General features: G+C 45.6%; 2 protein-coding genes and 1 long non-coding RNA gene across 3 annotated transcripts; 2 read left to right on the top strand and 1 right to left on the bottom strand.

Annotated features, from left to right (window-relative positions):
• Positions 1-134: 134 nt before the first annotated feature.
• On the top strand, positions 135-8,630 carry unc93b1 (unc-93 homolog B1, TLR signaling regulator). The gene is made up of 13 exons (XM_041904286.2): positions 135-361; positions 807-938; positions 1,301-1,442; positions 1,631-1,784; positions 2,715-2,876; positions 3,908-4,037; positions 4,198-4,291; positions 4,808-4,932; positions 5,128-5,310; positions 5,975-6,248; positions 6,810-6,928; positions 7,050-7,172; positions 7,482-8,630. The coding sequence occupies exons 2-13, from the start codon at positions 807-809 to the stop codon at positions 7,722-7,724; spliced, it is 1,881 nt and encodes a 626-aa protein (XP_041760220.2). The 5' UTR covers positions 135-361; the 3' UTR covers positions 7,725-8,630.
• Positions 8,631-9,261: 631 nt separating this feature from the next.
• LOC121587399 lies at positions 9,262-11,564 on the top strand. The gene is made up of 2 exons (XR_006004058.2): positions 9,262-11,068; positions 11,117-11,564. It is a non-coding gene; the product is annotated as an uncharacterized LOC121587399 (long non-coding RNA).
• LOC121587398 (beta-crystallin A1-like) lies at positions 11,272-15,613 on the bottom strand. The gene is made up of 6 exons (XM_041904285.1): positions 15,506-15,613; positions 14,766-14,842; positions 14,418-14,536; positions 13,980-14,121; positions 12,795-12,937; positions 11,272-11,887 (listed from the first exon to the last, which is right to left on the bottom strand). The coding sequence occupies exons 2-6, from the start codon at positions 14,838-14,840 to the stop codon at positions 11,740-11,742; spliced, it is 627 nt and encodes a 208-aa protein (XP_041760219.1). The 5' UTR covers positions 14,841-14,842; positions 15,506-15,613; the 3' UTR covers positions 11,272-11,739.
• Between the last annotated feature and the right edge of the window lie 5,636 nt (positions 15,614-21,249).

Below are 21,249 nucleotides of genomic sequence, written 5' to 3'. Positions count from 1 at the left end.
CACAAGCACGGTCAATGCACGCACGTTGCTTTTTCGAGAAGGAACCTGCATTTCGTAGGACGATGTGTAGCATGCGTATTCCGTACATACAACTAATACAACTTGAAACTAAATATGCTCTGTAGCTTTAAGACAAACATGGCTAGGGTTAACACGAGGAAGTAAGCACACAGCGCAGTTTCGTTTCCCTTATGAAAGTTTTAATTTGGGATCTGCGCCTTAACACTGGAAAGGAGAAGCGCAAGTACAGTAGTATGCGACGGGGGTAACAAGAAAGAATACGCAGTTTTATTCATGCACATGACAATATAATATCCCTGAAGTGCGATCGAACGACTACGATCCTGACCACATAATAATAGTGAGTGTATTCCATATTTGCATGTATTGATTCGCTATATTGAATGTTATACGACATTGATTTAAATGATTGCTTTCATAAATATTTATATGTTCAAGTTCGAAGTATTGTCAGCCATTGTAGATAGATGGTCACTATATTAAAATGGTGTTCATATTGGTCAAACTGTTTCAGAAGTCAAAACGTTTCATGCAATCTCATTATCATCATTGATATATTCTTTGATAATGGATTAATAGTTGTGTTTCTTATTTGTTTGATATTTGAATGATTGATCATGAAGCAGCAAGCCACTGTGCTCAACTCAAACAGTTTCCCCCATGGTTGAAACGTCCTTTTTAAACGTTTATTACACCGTACTTTATTAGTAGTCTATTTTCATTAAGGTGTCAATAAGAAATGAAATCTTCATGTGCTTACTGCTGTTCTCTATATCCTCCGACAGATGGCGGAGGCCGACACGGAAGAGAACGTGTACAGGGAGGCTGTGGCCGAGCCGCCGATCGCGCCCCCTAATGACGACATTGACATTGACAACCTGTTACCCGACGGTCCTCAGGGGAATATCCAAGGACAGGTGTGGTGTAAAAAACACATGAAAATACCATGTTTTCACAACTTTGCTACCGATGTTTACAATGCAGTATCATATGATTTTAAGGAGCATTTCACACTGTTTTGGTTTGTTGTGTGCTCTCATGTCTTATTAGTTATTCTCTGAAACTATTAAGCATAAAAATTATATAACTGCAACACTAACGACCCTGTATTTCCCTCCCTTCACCTCTCTCGCTCTCGCTCTCTCTCTCCCCCTCCCCCTCCCCCCTCCCTTCCTCCTCCTCCCCCCTCACCCCTCCCTCACCCCTCCCTTCCCCCCTCCCCCCTTCCCCTCCCTTCCTCCCCTCCCTTCCTCTCCCCTCTCCCTCCGCCTCTCCCCAGATGGAGGAGTTCCTGGGCCCCCAGCCGGAGTACGATGAGGAAGAGGAGGAGAAGAAGTACTACAGGAGGAAGAGGCTGGGCGTGGTGAAGAATGTCCTTGGTGCCAGCGTCGGGGGCATGATCATATACAGCGTCTACATGGGTAACGCCTGCCTGCCTGCCTGCCTGCCTGCCTGCCTGCCCGCCCGCCCGCCCGCCCGCCCGCCTCTATTCATATATGCCTGTATTCCATTTTGTGTGTGTGTTTGTCAAGTGTGTGTGCGCCTGCGTGCATGTGTGTCTGTGTGTGTGTGATCATGTGTTCATTCATTTGTGTGTGTGTGTCTGTAGGCCTGTTGCAGATGCAGCTGATCCTCCACTATGATGAGACGTACAGGGAGGTGAAGTATGGTAACCTGGGTCTGGAGGACATCGACAAGAAGATGCTGATGGGGATCAACGTTACACCCATCATAGGCCTGTTATACACCCCTGTACTCATCAGGTATACTATATATACACCCATCATAGGCCTGTTATACACCCCTGTACTCATCAGGTATACTATATATACACCCATCATAGGCCTGTTATACACCCCCGTACTCACCAGGTATACTATATATACACCCATCATAGGCCTGTTATACACCCCCGTACTCATCAGGTATACTATATATACACCCATCATAGGCCTGTTATACACCCCTGTACTCATCAGGTATACTATATATACACCCATCATAGGCCTGTTATACACCCCTGTACTCACCAGGTATACTATATATACACCCATCATAGGCATGTTATACACCCCTGTACTCACCAGGTATACTATATATACACCCATCATAGGCCTGTTATACACCCCTGTACTCACCAGGTATACTATATATACACCCATCATAGGCCTGTTATACACCCCTGTACTCACCAGGTACAGTACTACACACATGTACTCCTGCTTTCTTCTCATCCACTCTCTCTCTCTCTCTCTCTCTCTCTCTCTCTCTCTCTCTCTCTCTCTCTCTCTCTCTCTCTCTCTCTCTCTCCTCTCTCTGTCTCTCTCTCTGTCTCTCTCTCTCTCTCTGCTCTCGCTCTCCCCTCTCTCCCTCTCTCTCCCTCTCTCTCTCTCTCTCTCTCTCTCTCTCTCTCTCTCTCTCTCTCTCTCTCTCTCTCTCTCTCTCTCTCTCTCCCTCTCTCTCTCTCTCTCTCTCTCTCTCCTCTCTCTCTCTCTCCCTCTCCCTCTCCCTCTCTCTCTCTCTCTCTCTCTCTCTCTCTCTCTCTCTCTCTCTCTCTCTCTCTCTCTCTCTCTCTCTCTCTCTCTCTCTCTCTCTCTCTCTCTCTCTCTCTCTCTCTCTCTCTCTCTGCCCTCCCCCCTCTCTATCCCTCTCTGTCTCTCTCTCTGTCTCCCCCTCTCTCTCTCTCTTTTCAGGTTTCTGGGCACCAAGTGGATGATGTTTCTGGCCAGTGGAATTTACGCTCTCTTCGTCTCAACCAATTACTGGGAGCGATACTACACCCTGGTACCATCGGCCGTGGCCATTGGTGCAGCCATTGTCCCACTGTGGGCGTCATTAGGGAACTACATCACAAGGTGAGGAAGTGGAGAATGGAGACTAGCACATCAACGTCACACAGACCAGAATACATTTATAGCTATCTCGCACAGTTTGTAGTGTTTATGTAGTGTTATGCAGTGTTCTGCGGTTATGTGTAGTGTTATGTGGTGTTATGCAGTGTTGTGCGGTGTTGTGTGGTGTTATGCAGTGATATGCAGGGTTGTGTGGTGTTATGCGGTGTTATGTGGTGATATGCAGGTTTGTGTGGTGTTATGTAGTGTTATGTGGTGTTATGTGGTTATATGCAGTGTTGTGTGGTGTTATGTAGTGTTATGTGGTGATATGCAGTGTTGTGTGGTGTTATGTAGTGTTATGTGGTGATATGCAGTGTTGTGTGGTGTTATGTAGTGTTATGTGGTGTTATGTGGTGATATGCAGTGTTGTGTGGTGTTATGTAGTGTTATGTGGTGATATGCAGTGTCGTGTGGTGTTATGTAGTGTTATGTGGTGTTATGTGGTGTTATGTGGTGTTATGTAGTGTTATGTAGTGTTATGTGGTGTTATGCAGTGTTATGCGGTGTTATGATGTGTTATGTAGTGTTATGTGGTGTTATGTGGTGTTATGTGGTGTTATGTGGTGTTATGTAGTGTTATGTGGTGTTATGCGGTGTTATGCGGTGTTATGTGGTGTTATGTAGTGTTATGTGGTGTTATGTAGTGTTATGTGCTGTTGTGCAGTGTTATGCGGTGTTATGTGGTGTTATGTGGTGTTATGTAGTGTTATGCGGTGTTATGCGGTGTTATGTGGTGTTATGCAGTGTTATGTGGTGTTATGTAGTGTTATGTAGTGTTATGTAGTGTTATGTGGTGTTATGTAGTGTTATGCGGTGTTATGTGGTGTTATGCAGTGTTGTGTGGTGTTATGTAGTGTTATGCAGTGTTATGTAGTGTTATGTAGTGTTATGTAGTGTTATGCAGTGTTATGTAGTGTTATGTAGTGTTATGCGGTGTTAATCACACAGTATTTTATTGTTTCTCGTTCTCTCTCTGTCTCTCACACACTCAGGATGGCACAACAGTACTATGAGTATGTCAACTATAAGGAGGATCACGTCCAGGAACAGAAGAAACTACCCAAGGGGGCGTGTCATCGCTACGTCATTATCTTCCAATCCGTGTTCTTCATCATCTTCCATGTAAGTTGCCATTGGTCGAATCACTTGTCAGTCCGTGAGTGATATCGGTTAAGCGTTGCCTTTAAAAAAAAAAAAAAAAGAATGTGTGAGTGCCTGTGTGTGTGTATTCATGTGTGTGATGATTCTGATGTCTGGTTGTGTTTCTCTCTGTGTCTCTCAGCTCAGCCTGGTGTTTGCAGAGTTCCCCCAGCGCATCTTCCTCCAGCAGTTCCTTAGCAACTACAACCACACACTGTACAACGTTAAACACTGTGGTAAACTGACCATTAGTCTGTTATTAACTGTTCAATGTTAAACACTGTGGTAAACTGACCATTAGTCTGTTATTCACTTCCATTTCCTAACCCTGACTCTCAGAGGAGAAGCATGATCTATGGTTTTAATAGCACTGCTTTCGTGCACCTCAGTCTCTCTCTCCCCCCCCTCTCTATTTCTCTCTCTCTGTGTCTCTCTCTCTCCCACCCTCTCTCTCTTTCTGAGAGGGATGATCAATGGTTTAAAAAAAATACAGGTTTTTGTTTTATCACTTTATCCCTCTGTCTTTATTGGGTACAGAGGACAGTGGTAGGATTGGTGGTTTTAATAACCCCCAGGTGTGGAGAGCAGTGGTATGATTGGTGGTTTTAATAACCCCCAGGTGCGGAGAGCAGTGGTATGATTGGTGGTTTTAATAACCCCCAGGTGCGGAGAGCAGTGGTATGATTGGTGGTTTTAATAAACCCCCAGGTGCGGAGAGCAGTGGTATGATTGGTGGTTTTAATAACCCCCAGGTGCGGAGAGCAGTGGTATGATCCAGGGTTTCAACAGGACCGTCCTGAAGCACCTCCCACGCTCTCTGCTGCTCATCCAGGTGGAGAGTGTTCTCATGGGGGCCGCCTTTCTCTCTATGATCATCGTAAGACACACACACACACTCACACACACACACACACACACAGGCAAAGACACGTGTGTACACACACACCTAAAATGATCATCCTTAAAACCTAGCTTTATTCCACCCAACAATCAATGCAACATCCCCCTCCGATTACCCAGTGTCCATCGCTTGCTTTCCCACAGTCCTTTGCTGTGTGTTTTTTACCCGTAGTTCCTGGCGCTGTGCGGGGCTGCGTACCGCCCTACAGAGGAGATAGATCTGAGGAGTATCGGCTGGGGGAACATCTTCCAGTTACCCTTTAAACACCTGAGAGACTACAGACTGAGACTCCTCATTCCGTTCTTCATCTACAGTGGACTGGACTCACTCTTCTCTGTCACCGGACTCACTCTGGTAATCATTACAATGAATACTTTATTAACTGTAGCAGCTGCAGTCTGAATGTTGTTCATGTAGCTTTTATGTACCTGCTGTGTCACTTTAAGTAGTGGGTAGACGTAGATTCTGTTTCTGAGTGTAGCTATATTCATGATGCTCTCTCTCTCTCTCGCACTCTCTTGCTCGCGCTTTCTTTCTCTCCCTCTCTTTTTCTTTCTTTCTTTCTTTCTTTCTTTCTTTCTTTCTTTCTTTCTTTCTTTCTTTCTTTCTTTCTTTCTTTCTTTCTTTCTTTCTGTCTCTTTCTTCTCTTTCTTCTCTCGCTCTTTCTCTCTCTCTCTCTCTCTCTCTCTCTCTCCTCTCTCTCTCTCTCTCTCTCTCTCCTCTCCTCTCTCTCTCTCCTCTCTCTCCTCTCCTCTCCTCTCCTCTCCTCTCTCTCTCTCTCTCTCTCCTCTCCTCTCCTCTCCTCTCCTCTCCTCTCCTCTCCTCTCCTCTCCTCTCCTCTCCTCTCCTCTCCTCTCCTCTCCTCTCTCCTCTCCTCTCCTCTCCTCTCCTCTCTCCCTCTCCTCTCCTCTCCTCTCCTCTCCTCTCCTCTCCTCTCCTCTCCTCTCCTCTCCTCTCCTCTCCTCTCCTCTCCTCTCCTCTCCTCTCCTCCCCTCCCCTCCCCCTCCCTCCCTCCCAGTCCTATGGTGTGTGTACAGTGGGTCTGGAGTGGCTGTATCTCCTGGTGATGGTCTATGGTCTGTCCTGTTCCCTGTTCTCCTGCCTGGGCCTGTCCCTCCTCAGACTGCCACGCTACGTCTCTCTGCTAGGGGGCGCTGTGATCCATGGTCCTCTGCTGGTGTTCCTGCTGTTCTGGTCCCCGGCTCCACGCTCACCTGATCAACTGCCTTACCTGCTGGTGGTGACCGCCCTCTGGGGAATGGGGTCTGCATTGAATAAGACTGGACTCAGCAGTGAGTTGTAGTACTATGATTAGACGCACACAGACACAGACACACACACAGACAGGTAGACAGAGGACTCTTTTATTTCCCAGTTGGAAAAGTATTGTTCTTTCCCAGTTCAGCCTAGACTTCATCATTTCCAACATTTATGTCTCCCCTCTCTCTCCCATATCTTCCATCTCCCTCTCTCGCTCGCTCTACCCCCCTCCACCCCACCCTCTCTCTCTACCCCCCTCTCCATTGCACCTCCCTTCTCTCTCTCTCTACCCCCTTCTCCAACACACCTTCCCTCTCTCTCTCTCTCTCTCTCTACCCCCCTCTCCACTGTCCCCCCCTCTCTCTCTCTAACTCCCTCTCCACTGTCCCACCCCTCTACCCCCTCTCCACCCCTACCTCCCTCTCTCTCTCTTTCTACCCCCCCTCTCCACTACCCCCCCTCTACCCCCCTCTCCACTGTCCCCCTCTCTCTCTACCCCCCCCACTCCACTGTCCCCCCTCTCTCTCTACCCCCCATTCCCACTGCCCCCCCTCTCTCTCCCCCGTCTCTGTCTCTCTCTCCATCTCTCTCAGTCCTCCTGGGTATGTTGTATGAGGATAAAGAGAGACTGGACTTTGTCTACACCATCTACCACTGGTGGCAGGCTATCGCCATCTTCATAGTCTACCTGTGGACTGGACTCATCATGAGGGTATGTGTGTCCGTGTGTGTCCGTGTGAGAGAAAAAGTGTAAAAATAATTTAGTTAAAGCGTATATTTCACTCTCTCTCTTCTTCTCTTTCTCTCTCTCATTCCTGGTTCCTCCTCCTCAGGCCAAACTCTCCATCCTATTGGTCATCCTTCTAGTGGCGTGCTTCTGCTATTGGACGATGGAGCGACGCCTGGCCAAGAACATGCCTTTCAGACTGCCTCGCATTCCCCGCCCCAAACACAAGGTAACCAATCACAATCTGTTCACTTTTTGCTATGTTTTTGCATTTTCTTCCCCCTATCCAATGGTATTAAAATATTATGAAAATACCATTGGCTGGAGAAAAAATAGCAAATATCACATATCACCATCACTAGCAATGCGATAAAGACAAGCAAAACAGAACATCGACATTAAACAGTCATTGTTTAAAGTTTGGCATTGGCAATAAAGACAATTAAAGAGTGATATCTTCAATAATGACACAAAGTCAACAATTGACATGTTTGGTCTGTGATGTCATGGAATGTTGACCGTGTCACTTCTTCCTCAGGTCAAAGGTTATCGTTACCTGGAGGAGGAAAACTCAGACGAGTCGAACACAGAGGAGAGTGATGAGGATGAGGATGAAGAGCAGCAGGAGGAGGTGATCAGGGAGGACGTCGGCGGAGACGCAGGGTCGCAGGGCTCTGATTCCACCAGGGAGAGGAGGGGAGGGGCCAGGGGTCAGCGCAGGAGGCGAGACGATGATTACGAGCAAGCGGGGGAGAGGGAGGAGAGAGCGAAGGAGGGATAGAGAGAGAGAGAGTGAGATAGCGAGAGAGGGAGGAGATTTAAAGAAGAGAGTGAGAGAGAGAGAGAGAAAATGTGTTCCTTTTCATTCCCTTCTGCATTAGATCCTCTAGGTATCCTCTAGGTATCCTCTAGGTATCCTCTAGGTGTCCTCTAGGTGTCCTCTAGGTGTCCTCTAGGTATCCTCTAGGTAGCCCCTAGGTGTCCTCTAGGTGTCCTCTAGGTTTCCTCTAGGTTTCCTATAGGTGTCCTCTAGGTATCCTCTAGGTTTCCTCTAGGTGTCCTCTAGTGTCCTCTAGGTTTCCTCTAGGTGTCCTCTAGGTGTCCTCTAGGTTTCCTCTAGGTGTCCTCTAGGTGTCCTCTAGGTGTCCTCTAGGTAGCCTCTAGGTGTCCTCTAGGTTTCCTCTAGGTGTCCTCTAGGTGTCCTCTAGGTATCCTCTAGGTAGCCTCTAGGTGTCCTCTAGGTGTCCTCTAGGTTTCCTCTAGGTGTCCTCTAGGTGTCCTCTAGGTGTCCTCTAGGTATCCTCTAGGTGTCCTCTAGGTATCCTCTAGGTGTCCTCTAGGTATCCTCTAGGTGTCCTCTAGGTATCCTCTAGGTGTCCTCTAGGTATCCTCTAGGTGTCCTCTAGGTGTCCTCTAGGTATCCTCTAGGTATCCTCTAGGTGTCCTCTAGGTATCCTCTAGGTGTCCTCTAGGTGTCCTCTAGGTAGCCTCTAGGTGTCCTCTAGGTACTTTCCCCAGTCCAACTCTCTCACATCAGTGCAAATTATGGAAAGGAGTCGAATCAGAAGAGGAGAGAAAATGGGTGTGTCTCAAATGTAACCCAATTCCCTTCATAGTGCCCTACTTTTACATTTACATTTTAGTCATTTAGCAGACACTCTTATCCAGAGTGACTTACAGTTAGTGAGTGCATACATTTTTCATACTTTTGACCCCGAACTTTAACCCTGGTCAAAAGTAGTGCACTAAGGGGCCTCCCGAGTGGGGCAGCCGACCGCGACAGGGAGACCCATGGGGCGGCGCACAATTGGCCCAGCGTCGTCCAGGGATATTCTTGTCCCATCGCACACTAGCAACTCCTGTGTCGGGCCGGGCAGTGCACGCTGACGCGGTCGCCAGGTGTACGGTGTTTCCTCTGACACATTGGTGCGGCTGGCTTCTGGGTTAAGCGGGCATTGTGTCAAGAAGCAGTGCGGCTCGGCAGGGTTGTGTTTCGGAGGACGCATGGCTCTCGACCTTCACCTCTCCCAAGTCTGTACGGGAGTTGCAGCGATGGGACAAGACTGTAACTACCAATTGGATACCATGAAATTGGGGTAAAAAAAAACTATCCTAATAATGTAGTGCACTATGTTGGGAATAGGGTCCGAGTGGCACAGTGGTTTAAGGCTGCATCTCAGTGCTTGAGGCGTCACTACAGACCCCCTGGTACGAATCCAGGCTGTATCACAACCGGCCGTGATTGGGAGTCCCATAGGGCGGCGCACAATTGGCCCAGCGTCGTCCGGGTTTGGCCGGTGTAGGCCGTCATTGTAAATAAGAATTTGTTCTTAACTGACTTGCCTATTTAAATAAAGGTTAAATAAAAATAAATAAATAAAATATATTTGTAACGCAGACAATACTGTATGTTCAGGCTATTGACACGCACCTAGAGGGGGATTGGTATATATAGATAACAAACCCACTCATAATTGAGGAGGTTCATCCACAGGAGGGTAGAACAGGACGCTACTGGAGGAAAGAGAAGAGAGGGGGATTTTACACAGGAAGAAAGAGGACGAAGAGAGGAGAGGAATTCAGTTTACAAGGTTTCTCATAACACAACTGAAAAAGGGAAGTAGTTATTTACTCCACTTCAAATATAAACCATTTTCTCTCAGCTGCATGATCACATGGGTTATGACCCAAATGACACGCTATTCCCTATATAGTGCACTAATAGGGCTCTGGTCAAAAGTAGTGTACTATATAGGGAATAGGGTGCCATTTGGGAAGCACACATACTGTATAGACAACTGAAACATATGTGAAGTTAGGTACGTCACAGGTACTTTTGACAGGGTACATACAGGGCTCTGGTCAAAAGTAGTGCACTATATACGGAATAAGGTGCCATTTGGGATGCAGGCCACAGTTTTTGTATTTCAACAGTATCACTGTATTGGGTTGTTAGTGAGCTGTGTTGTCATGGTTCCTAGCTCAGGTGTTTTGAGTGGCCTACATTTTATGTGGTGTTTTCTGTAAGGAATTTATTCAATCAAAAAAAATGTTTTAATGTATATAGAAAAATATAGAAAAATATTGATTGTAATTGTTGTTTTTTATGACTGAAGTGAGTTTTGAAGTTGTTTTCTGAGTATAAAGCTGGTTTTGTGCCTCTTGATGTGGGTGTTCTGTTATCGAAGACCAAACTATATCACCATGGAAACTTAGTTCAGAAAAGTTAACTCCTAATAAAGTCACTCCTACACTGTAGTAAAGCCGGAAATATATATAATTCACAAAAAAACATTCACTTATTTTATAAGACTTGATCTTTATTTGGATCCCCATGAGCTGACGCCATGACGACAGATAAATGTGTATACAAGCATATAGTCAACACACACACAAATACATTTAAAGGTACACTGTGAGTGTTAAATGCCCTATTGTTTTACTTACATTTTGGTTTGAGAGGTGACTGGTTCATATACACATATGATATAATATTAATCAATTTCTTATCTCATTAAACCACACAACCCTTAGTTTTAGGCTAATAATATAATATTTAAGTCATGGGTGTGAGGAGGTGTGCCCCTTTGTCTGTGCTCCAATTAGGTCATTTCTGGATTATTTAAGGCAGCGTTTCCACATTTTCACATTTTAGTTTTAACCTTAAACTTGCACACCTGGTTCAATTAGTCAAAGGCTTGATGATTAGTTGACTAATTGCTGATTTAAAGGACCTCTTTTGGCTCAAGGGCAGCCCCCCAGAGGCAAAAGTGATGTATGGTAGAATAGATGTTTAGTACACAGTACAGATGTACAGTATAATACAAGTATACTGTATGTAGTAGATGCATAGTAGATATATGTGTATGAAGACATATACATGTGTATAGTACAGCTCCATTTTGTTGTATTCCCAAACTCACAATGTATCCCTTTTTCTGCACACCAGTCAGTGAAGCAGGGAAGTCAAGCAGGTAAGTGAAGCAGGTAAGTTCCCACTTCATTTGTTTCACGGTGTTCTGTTCGTTTTCTCTGAAATTCATCTAAACGCTTATGTTCTACATCGGCCTAACTATTGTTGATGTAGCCATTTTATCAAGGGGGAAAAGGCGCAATGATATCAAGGTGAAAAGGCGCAATGATATCAAGGTGAAAAGGCACAATGATATCAAGGTGAAAAGGCGCAATGTCATAGTCATGGTATATGGTCTCACATACACACGGCTGGATGCCAATCAGCATCCAGTATCCAAACTACCCAGTTTATGGTACAATATATAGGTAATGTATACAGATGTATAGTACCCAAGAAGAACACAGGACCCAGGTTTGAGGTGAGCATGAGTTTATTGGTCAGTGATGATCTTCCTCCTCCTCCTCCTCCTCTCTCACCACTATTGTCTATTGCTGTTATTGGTGCTGGTGAACCAAAGTCCCTGATGTATATCTGTGATATATACTATAATCTGATAGAGTGTTATGACCGTTGTTACACTATAACGGTCCTCTATAACATGATGTGTTACGGTGATGACTTAACTCATCTCACGCTGCTGTTGACGTCACGGCACTGATATACGAGTCGCCTCTCGTAGTAATAACACCCTGTTGTATTACCAACCAGAGTATTTGAGGAAATTAGTGACGGAGTTGAGATGTGGATGTGTGAGTAGAAACTGCGTTACGGTTCTGACTGACTGGGTTTGTGGTGGTCGTGCTGTGACAAGGCCCCGGTAGATCCAGGCCTAGGCCGAAGCCTGGGGCTCTGGTAGGGGTCCGGTCCGCTCTGTGCCCTCCTAGTGCTGGATACGGCGGATAGACTGGATCTGGGGGGTCTGGCAGTGGGAACCCCAGTTCTTCCAGTGCTGGTAGTCTCCACTGTGTCTCTCACACTCCATGATGTACTGCTGGCCCCTGTAGCCAGGGAACTGGTAGCACACAAAGCTGTGGGGAGAGAAGGAGAGAGAGGGAGGAGGGGGAGAGTGATGGAGGGTGAGGAAGGGGAGAGTGATGGAGGGGGGATGGAGGAGAGGGATGGAGAGATGGAGAGAGAAGGAAGATGAGAGGGATGGAGGAAGAGAGAGGGTGAGGAAGGGGAGAGTGATGGAGGGAGAGAGGGATGGAGAGAGAGGGGGAGAGGGATGGAGGGAGAGAGGGATGGAGAGAGAAGGAGTGAGAGTGAGAGAGAGAGGGATGGAGGGAGAGGGATGGAGAGAGAAGGAGAGAGAGAGAGAGGGAGGAGGGGGAGAGGGATGGAGGGAGAGAGAGGGTGAGGAAGGGGAGAGGGATGGAGGGAGAGAGGGATGGAGAGAGAGTGAGAGAGAGGGAGAGGGATGGAGAGAGAAGGAGGGAGGAGGGGGAGAGGGATAGAGGGAGAGAGAGAGAGGGTGAGGAAGTGGAGAGGGATGGAGAGAGAAGGAGAGAGAGGGTGAGGAGGGGGAGAGGGATGGAGAGAGAGAGGGTGATAGGTGGGGTGCAGAGGGGGAGGAGGGACATAAGGGGGAAAGACATGTTTGGCTTAGAGTGGAGTTTCTCTTGTCACCTTGAATAGAATTGTGTCACTCACTGTTTTGCTTTAATTGTCTCACTATAGCAAGTTTGGAGTGTGTTTGTGCCAGTGGAGGCTGCTGAGGGGAGAACGGCTCATAATAACGGCTGGAACGGAGTCAATGGAATGGCATCAAACACATAGAAACCATGTGTTTGATACCATTCCACGCATTCCTTTCCAGCCGTTACCATGAGCCCTTCCTCCCCAATTAAGGTGCCACCAACCTCCTGTGGTTTGTGCCATAGTGTTTTGTACAGTATCTGTGAGTGAGTGTGTGCTTGTGTTTTAATGTTGACTTACGCGCCACACTGCACGTGCATGGATCCGACCTCGGGCATGCACCAGCCCATGGCCCTCAGAGAGGGATAATCATCACACAGCTCAGCACTGCGGCCCATGAAGTTCTCTCTCTCAAAGATCTGCATACGACTGTTCTGGTGGGACTGGGAGGGGGAAGGAGGAGAGAGGAGAGAGGGAGAGAGAGAGGATAAAGGGAGAGAAAGGGAGAGAGGGAGGGTTAAACACACACCAGGACACAATCTCACTCTGTTTCCTTTTCGGTTTCTCTCTCACATACTCTGTTTATCCTTATCTGTCTGTCTTCTATCCACACTAACAGAATACTGACCCACTCTCTTCTATCCACACTAACAGAATACTGACCCACTGTCTTCTATCCACACTAACACATAATACTGACCCACTCTCTTCTATCCACACTAACAGAATACTGACCCACTGTCTTCTATCCACACTAACATAGAATACTGACCCACTGTCTTCTATCCACACTAACAGAATACTGACCCACTGTCTTCTATCCACACTAACAGAATACTGACCCACTGTCTTCTATCCACACTAACATAGAATACTGACCCACTGTCTTCTATCCACACTAACAGAATACTGACCCACTGTCTTCTATCCACACTAACAGAATACTACATTCCCCTCGAATACTGACCCACTGTCTTCTATCCACACTAACATAGAATACTGACCCACTGTCATCTATCCACACTAACAGAATACTGACCCACTCTCTTCTATCCACACTAACATAGAATACTGACCCACTGTCTTCTATCCACACTAACATAGAATACTGACCCACTGTCTTCTATCCACACTAACAGAATACTGACCCACTGTCTTCTATCCACACTAACAGAATACTGACCCACTGTCTTCTATCCACACTAACAGAATACTGACCCACTGTCTTCTATCCACACTAACATAGAATACTGACCCACTGTCTTCTATCCACGCTAACATAGAATACTGACCCACTGTTTTCTATCCACACTAACAGAATACTGACCCACTGTCTTCTATCCACACTAACAGAATACTGACCCACTGTCTTCTATCCACACTAATATAGAGCTTTTCTATCTATCCATCTCTCGCTGTATTTTTCTCACACACACACACACACACACACACGCACACACACACACACACACACACACTACTCACAGCGCAGTAGATGGGGCGCAGGGACATGAGGCGCTCCACGTGGTAGGACAGGGAGCCGCTGTAGGAGTCCCAGTGGGGATACTCTCCCCTCTCCAGGATGAACTGCTGGCCCTGGAAGTCATGGTGCTCAAAGCCCACCCAGCTACACGGGACGGAGAGGGGAAGGCCAGAGAGAGAGAGAGTTACTGACATGTTCCCCCCCTGGTAGTCAATGATTGACCATGCATGACAACAGGCTACAGCACAGAGACTCATACCCCCCACCCACCCACACACCAATACCCCCACTCACACCCACACACCAATACCCCCACCCACACACCCACACACCAATACCCCCACTCACACACACACACACACACACACACACACACACACACACACACACACACACACACACACACCCTCCACAGACAACCAGGGTTGTAAGAGACTCACGCTCCACTCTCCACTCTGATAGAGCGGATGTTGTCCAGACCACAGTCATGGATGTTACAGCACTCAGAGGTAAACTCCTGGCACTTGCCCTGGAAGTGTTCCTGCTCAAACACAGTCACCTACAGAGATAGATAGATAGATAGATAGATAGATAGATAGATAGATAGATAGATAGATAGATAGATAGATAGATAGATAGATAGATAGATAGATAGATAGATAGATAGATAGATAGAAATTAGATGGATTGATACAGATTAGTGTGTTTATGTCAATCATATCATTGATTATTTCAATATGTGTGTGCACATGTACATAAAATACACCTGTGTGTGTGTGTGAGATCACCTTGAAAAAAGGGGCCATACCCATGCCAGGGAAAAACATGGGGGAGGTCATGTGGGTTTTAGTAGCTCTATTCATGTCTATAGAGAGAGAGAGAGAGGGGGGAGGGGAGGGGAGAGAGAGGGGGGAGAGAGGGAAGTTCATCATTTAAATTAGGACAGATTGCAATGCCATTAATTAAAATCCTTTAATACTGTCTGGTTATGCATTCCCAGTAATCTATGAAATATGTTAGACACACTGCTAGAAATGCCCTCATTTTCGAGATATGTCATGTAGATATTATTTCCATTCGTATGTGTGCCATTCCAGCTGTATCCAAAATAGGCTATCCACAACCAACTAACATTACTGCCAGCATCCACAAACTCCAGTAAATGTAATGGTATCGTAGTGTATAAATTGTGACAATTCTTACAAAAAGTTTTTAAAAGTTTGTTTAAAAAACCGTTTTATAAAATGTACTGGTGCATAAGCCATCACCAAATCCAATAACTAACCGTTATCAATTTCTAATAACTGCCTATATTTGTTCCATCACTAATTTAAAAAACATTATTTAAAAATATATCACCATAAACGAACCCTATTTGGACTAGGCCTACAATGAAATGTTTCTCCAATCATGAGCGTTCCTCTCTCAGAAACTCGAAAAAACTGTTATTCTGGTGGGTGGCCTAGGCCTAAATCCGTTATGTTGGAACACCATGGACTATTCGGTTCAACCAGAAACAGGGTCTTACCTGGTTCGTCTCCTCTCTTCTCTCACGCGCCAATCCTTTTACATAGAGTTTTGTGAGAATCTGCCTCTTCCATTTTATACCGGTGTCCACGGTGGCCCGCGCGTCTCCACCAGCGACACGGTGCGTGCGTGTGCGCGTTTCATAATGTCTGTCTGAGTGAGGTGTGAGTGAGTTGGGGGTAAAGTGAGCGCGCCCGTGTGCTTGTTTCTATGTGGGCACCCCTCTGTGTGCCCGTGCGTAAATGTGTCCTATGGGTGCGCGCGGCCGTGTGAGCGATACACAAGTCCCCCCACCACTCTCTCTCTCTCTCTCTCTCTCTCTCTCTCTCTCTCTCTCTCTCTCTCTCTCTCTCTCTCTCCCTTGTTTTGTGTTTCCTATGTGGTCGGGTGTGCACCTTGTTGACTCGGCAGATACTATAGTAGCGACCCCGTTGTCGTTCTAAGCCGGTTGAATGCATGGTGGGTCAGGGACAGTGCTGTTCGCGGGCCGTTCGGAGTGAATGGGGGGCCCAGTGTTGGGCCGAACGCCGTTATATTCGTATAGGTCAGCAGTGCTATCGTATAGCGTAACAATGGCCGGGCTATAGGTCGAGAATGACAAGGATTTACCTCTCCCGTGCTGTGGCTAGAGTAAAACATTTAGGGAAATTATGGAAACTAGAAATCAGTGTCAAAGAGTGGGACTTCAGTTTAAGGTAGAGATAATGTCATGACATAGCTGCCTTGACTTCAATCAAATTAGGTGTCAGTCTCGATACAAAAGAATATACTAACCCTAGCCTATATAGCCTAGAAGCAACATGTCAAGTCATAGCCATTAAACACATCTATATCAAATTGGAGTATAGCAGTAGGTTATAGCAGTAGGCTAGGCTACATTGGAGATGTAAGGCCAGTAGAAGAACGTTCTGTTTCTCCAAGACCATAGTACTGGTGAGTTCACACAGTTGTCATGGTAACCCCCCTACACACACAGTTCCTGCTGACCTCATTTAGCTCTTGACCTCTGAGCTAGAAGATTTGAGGAGGTTATGGCAGCCGACTGTTTACACACACACACACACACACACAAACACACAAACACACACTTCATATTTGGTATAATGCATGTGCAGCAACATTATTTGAACAGTGAAGTTGCAGATTTTACACAGAACATTATGGTAGGATTTCCACATTACATACCGGAGAGACTAGAGAGATATTACCATACTGGTTACACCCATCATACCAGAAGGACTAGGTAGTTAGAGAGATATTACCATACTGGTTAAACCCATCATACCAGAGGGACTAGGTAGGTAGAGAGATATTACCATACTGGTTACACCCATCATACCAGAGGGACTAGGTAGGTAGAGAGATATTACCATACTGGTTAAACCCATCATACCAGAGGGACTAGGTAGGTAGAGAGATATTACCATACTGGTTACACCCAGCATACCAGAGGGACTAGGTAGGTAGAGAGATATTACCATACTGGTTACACCCATCATACCAGAGGGACTAGGTAGGTAGAGAGATATTACCATACTGGTTACACCCATCATACCAGAGGGACTAGGTAGGTATAGAGATATTACCATACTGGTTACACCCATCATACCAGAGGGTCTAGGTAGGTAGAGAGATATTACCAAACTGGTTACACCCATCATACCAGAGGGACTAGGTAGGTAGAGAGATATTACCATACTGGTTACACCCATCATACCAGAGGGACTAGGTAGGTAGAGAGATATTACCATACTGGTTACACCCATCATACCAGAGGGACTAGGTAGGTAGAGAGATATTACCATACTGGTTACACCCATCATACCAGAGGGACTACGTAGGTAGAGAGATATTACCATACTGGTTAAACCCATCATACCAGAGGGACTAGGTAGGTAGAGAGATATTACTATACTGGTTACACCCATCATACCAGAGGGACTAGGTAGGTAGAGAGATATTACCATACTGGTTACACCCATCATACCAGAGGGACTAGGTAGGTAGAGAGATATTACCATACTGGTTACACCCATCATACCAGAGGGACTAGGTAGGTAGAGAGATATTACCATACTGGTTACACCCATCATACCAGAGGGACTAGGTAGGTAGAGAGATATTACCATACTGGTTACACCCATCATACCAGAGGGACTAGGTAGGTAGAGAGATATTACCATACTGGTTACACCCATCATACCAGAGGGACTAGGTAGGTAGAGAGATATTACCATACTGGTTACACCCAGCATACCAGAGGGACTAGGTAGGTAGAGAGATATTACCATACTGGTTACACCCAGCATACCAGAGGGACTAGGTAGGTAGAGAGATATTACCATACTGGTTACACCCAGCATACCAGAGGGACTAGGTAGGTAGAGAGATATTACCATACTGGTTACACCCATCATACCAGAGGGACTAGGTAGGTAGAGAGATATTACCATACTGGTTACACCCATCATACCAGAGGGACTAGGTAGGTAGAGAGATATTACCAAACTGGTTACACCCATCATACCAGAGGGACTAGGTAGGTAGAGAGATATTACCATACTGGTTACACCCATCATACCAGAGGGACTAGGTAGGTAGAGAGATATTACCATACTGGTTACACCCATCATACCAGAGGGTCCAATCCTTTCAGATCTATGGAAAGGGTCTAAGAGTCCATTTTGGACTATACATCATATCACTATATTCATAAACCTGGGTCATGTTCAGGAGGGTGCAACATTCTAAAACGTTGCACATTTTTAAAAATCATATTGATGAAGGCCGAAAATGGACGGCCGTAATGTCATGATGTCAACTTTAACTAGATAGAGAAAAGCCTCAAGAGCGAGAGTCGAGAGAGGCGAGCCTATTTCTTTCCGAATGTTGCAGATAGAAATGTCTTGTAACTGCCATGATTCCCTGTCCTATGTGACTGAGTGGCATGTTTATTCTACATGATATATCTCTATCTGAAAGTGCTGTAGTTCGCCGTCCTACTTAAACGTTGCAGATAGAAATGCCTTTTATAGAGCTGATGTGATTCCCTAGTCCAGGGGTTCCCAAACTTTTACTGCACACGTCCCCGAATTGACCCTAGAAAATGGAGGGGATCACACTTGGAAATGTTTTATTCCCTAGTTAACGCTGTGTGTTCATATCATAGACTTAGTTAGAGGACTCAACTTGGATATAACCCATTTTAGCATGGACGTTGCTACTGAGGGATTCCACCATTTTAAAGTAGTCAACTGGGTGGGGATTCCTATGGGTTGGGAGTGATCAGAGCGTTGTCTTCTTCTTCTTCTTCACATTGGGTTGCCTATGGTTTGTTAATGGCTTTTAGCTATATCACCGCCATCTAGTGGCCACAATAAATGAATGACACACAAGATTTGGTTCAGGACTCCAGCACACTTTTTTTCAAACACAAAAGGAGAACAATTTACTATTTTCAATGGAGATGCCCGTGCTATCACAGACACCATAATGGCACAGATACAAAGATGATACCTCTTTCCATCTCTATGGTTCATATTCACTCGATGTTAGGTCCTGCAGGCTGTCCCAACACATCGTAATGACGTGAAAACATATTCTAGTGCAAAAGGACCTTAGTTGACACTAAACGGTTGTACTCTATACTCATTTGAAGGGGAAAAAGTTGTTAATTTGTCTGATAAGATTACATATTTTCTCAGGGGACCCCATTTCAGTTTCAGGGGATCTCACATGGGGTCCTGACCCCAAGTCTGGGAACCACTGCCCTAATCCCGATTCTATGTGACTGTTCTACTTGATACCATTTCTGAATCTGAACATTCTGTTGCGTGGCATCCCGCTGAACACGGCCCCTTGTTCAATGGCCCCACAGACTCCTCCCATCCAGCCATGCTACTGTTCAGAAGTGATGAGTGCACAGATCCAAAATGGCTACCGTACACGCCATGAACCTCTGGTATGAGGTGGAAACTGTGGCTGTGTCCCAAATGGCACCCTATTCCCTACGGACCCTGGTCAAAAATAGAGCACTAAAATAGGGAATATAGTGCCATTTAGGATTCAAACACTGTCTCTAGGCACAGATCTAGGATCAGCGTACCCTCTCCATGTTCTAACCTGTATCGTTAGGATGGAAAACATAAAAACCGACCTTAGATCAGCATTTAGGGGTTAATTGGTCCTACTCTATGTCACAGAGCGGTGAGGTATTTTGTATATTCGGCTTGTTGGTGTAGTTCAGCGGTGTCTAACATGAGGCTCGCTACTTCATTTTTATCACATGTAAAATAATATACAATTTAACATTGACATTTTGATGTCGGTGAGATGATAATACACTCAATAGCTGTACATTTACTGGCGATGCTACTTGGGCAGTGAGGTGATTTCTGTACTGTGGGTCAAGGTTAGGGTTACAGTTAGGTTTGGAATTTAATTGAATATGTAGGGTTAGAACCAGAAGAGGTTGGTGGCATCTTAATTGGGGAGGATGGGCCCGTGGTAACGACAGGAGAGCGGTATCAGTGGAATGGTATCAGATACATCAAACTCATAGTTTCCAGGTGTTTGATGTTTGATTCCATTTGCTCCGTTCCGGCCGTTATTATGAGCCGTCCTCCCCTCAGCAGCCTCCTGTGGTTAGAACGTAACGATGTAGTGATCAGCTGTTTAGCTGTTGTTTTTGTCAACATATTCTCAGAAATGACCCCTTAGGTAAAATGACTTCCACACCCCCATTAGAGATAGTAGGCCTACCTTTGGTTCAGAATATTCACATTTTATACAACGGGGTGGGTCTAATCCTGAATGCTGATTGGTTAAAACCGCATTCAGCCGGTCTATCCGTTACCACCGCTCTATAGTTATGCCTATTTACTCTGTTCCATCTGACTGCGCAATCCACTTTGTCTCGGGCATAAGAACACCCGTGCCAATATATCCTCCAAACACTGGCTTCTTGGGCATTATCACTTAAACGTACACGTTGGTATAGCTACAATGCCAAAATAACAGGGGGACTACCATAGACCACATGATTTTCAAACGTATCTCATTGTCAATAAGATACTTTTATTATCCATCAAATGAAATGAAATGAGATCCATCTATCTCTGCTCTCTCAACCAATCTCTCTCTGCAAACAGATGTTACCTCTAAGCACTGGTCTAGGATAACATGTCCCCACCCCAACACCAATCATAACCATTAGCTCAGATCTAGGATCTGTTATTCATAAAGCATCTCAGAGTAGTGCTAATCTAGGATCAGTTTTTCCCTTTTTAGATCATAATAAATACGATTACATGGACAGGGGGACCTGATCTTAGATCAGCAGGCTTTATGAATATGGGCCCAGGTTTCTCAGGGGTTTCTACACCAGTGTTCTACTAAGTCTGTTGGCTACCTGGCTTTCCTGTGGGATTAAAACAGAAACAGTAGAATAGAAAGATGAATACAACTGACGAGAAGCAATAAGGTCATAATATATAGTGTAGGAAGTTACAGTGTTCAATACAAACATGTTTCTGATAATAACAGGTCCCAAAACGCTTCGTAAATCAATGATGTTTAAAAACTTCACAGATAACTTCAATCACCAACCATCATACCTCTCTACTCATGCAGTATTTACATCTCTCTCTCTCTCTCTCTCTCTCTCTTGATGATGGGGGGATTTCTATTCTTCCCTGGCTGTGAGCTCAGCGGGTTTCTCTCTGTCGCTCTAATCCCCCCTCTCTG

Source organism: Coregonus clupeaformis, chromosome 18 (assembly GCF_020615455.1).
Source record: "Coregonus clupeaformis isolate EN_2021a chromosome 18, ASM2061545v1, whole genome shotgun sequence".
Lineage (NCBI taxonomy): Eukaryota > Metazoa > Chordata > Actinopteri > Salmoniformes > Salmonidae > Coregonus > Coregonus clupeaformis.
The sequence above is the reverse complement of the archived record's forward strand: the minus strand, read 5'-3'. Positions and strand labels throughout refer to the sequence as shown.

Bases quoted from the DNA above. Each gene is read 5' to 3' on its own strand.
- unc93b1 (XM_041904286.2), top strand. From the start codon at position 807: ATGGCGGAGGCCGACACGGAAGAGAACGTGTACAGGGAGGCTGTGGCC. The intron at 939-1,300 runs GTGTGGTGTAAA...GCCTCTCCCCAG, and splicing joins AGGGGAATATCCAAGGACAG to ATGGAGGAGTTCCTGGGCCC. The intron at 4,292-4,807 runs GTAAACTGACCA...AATAACCCCCAG, and splicing joins GTACAACGTTAAACACTGTG to GTGCGGAGAGCAGTGGTATG.
- LOC121587398 (XM_041904285.1), bottom strand. From the start codon at position 14,840: ATGAATAGAGCTACTAAAACCCACATGACCTCCCCCATGTTTTTCCCT. The intron at 14,122-14,417 runs GTGAGTCTCTTA...CGTCCCGTGTAG, and splicing joins ATCAGAGTGGAGAGTGGAGC to CTGGGTGGGCTTTGAGCACC. The intron at 11,888-12,794 runs GTAAGTCAACAT...CTCTCCCCACAG, and splicing joins ATGCACGTGCAGTGTGGCGC to CTTTGTGTGCTACCAGTTCC.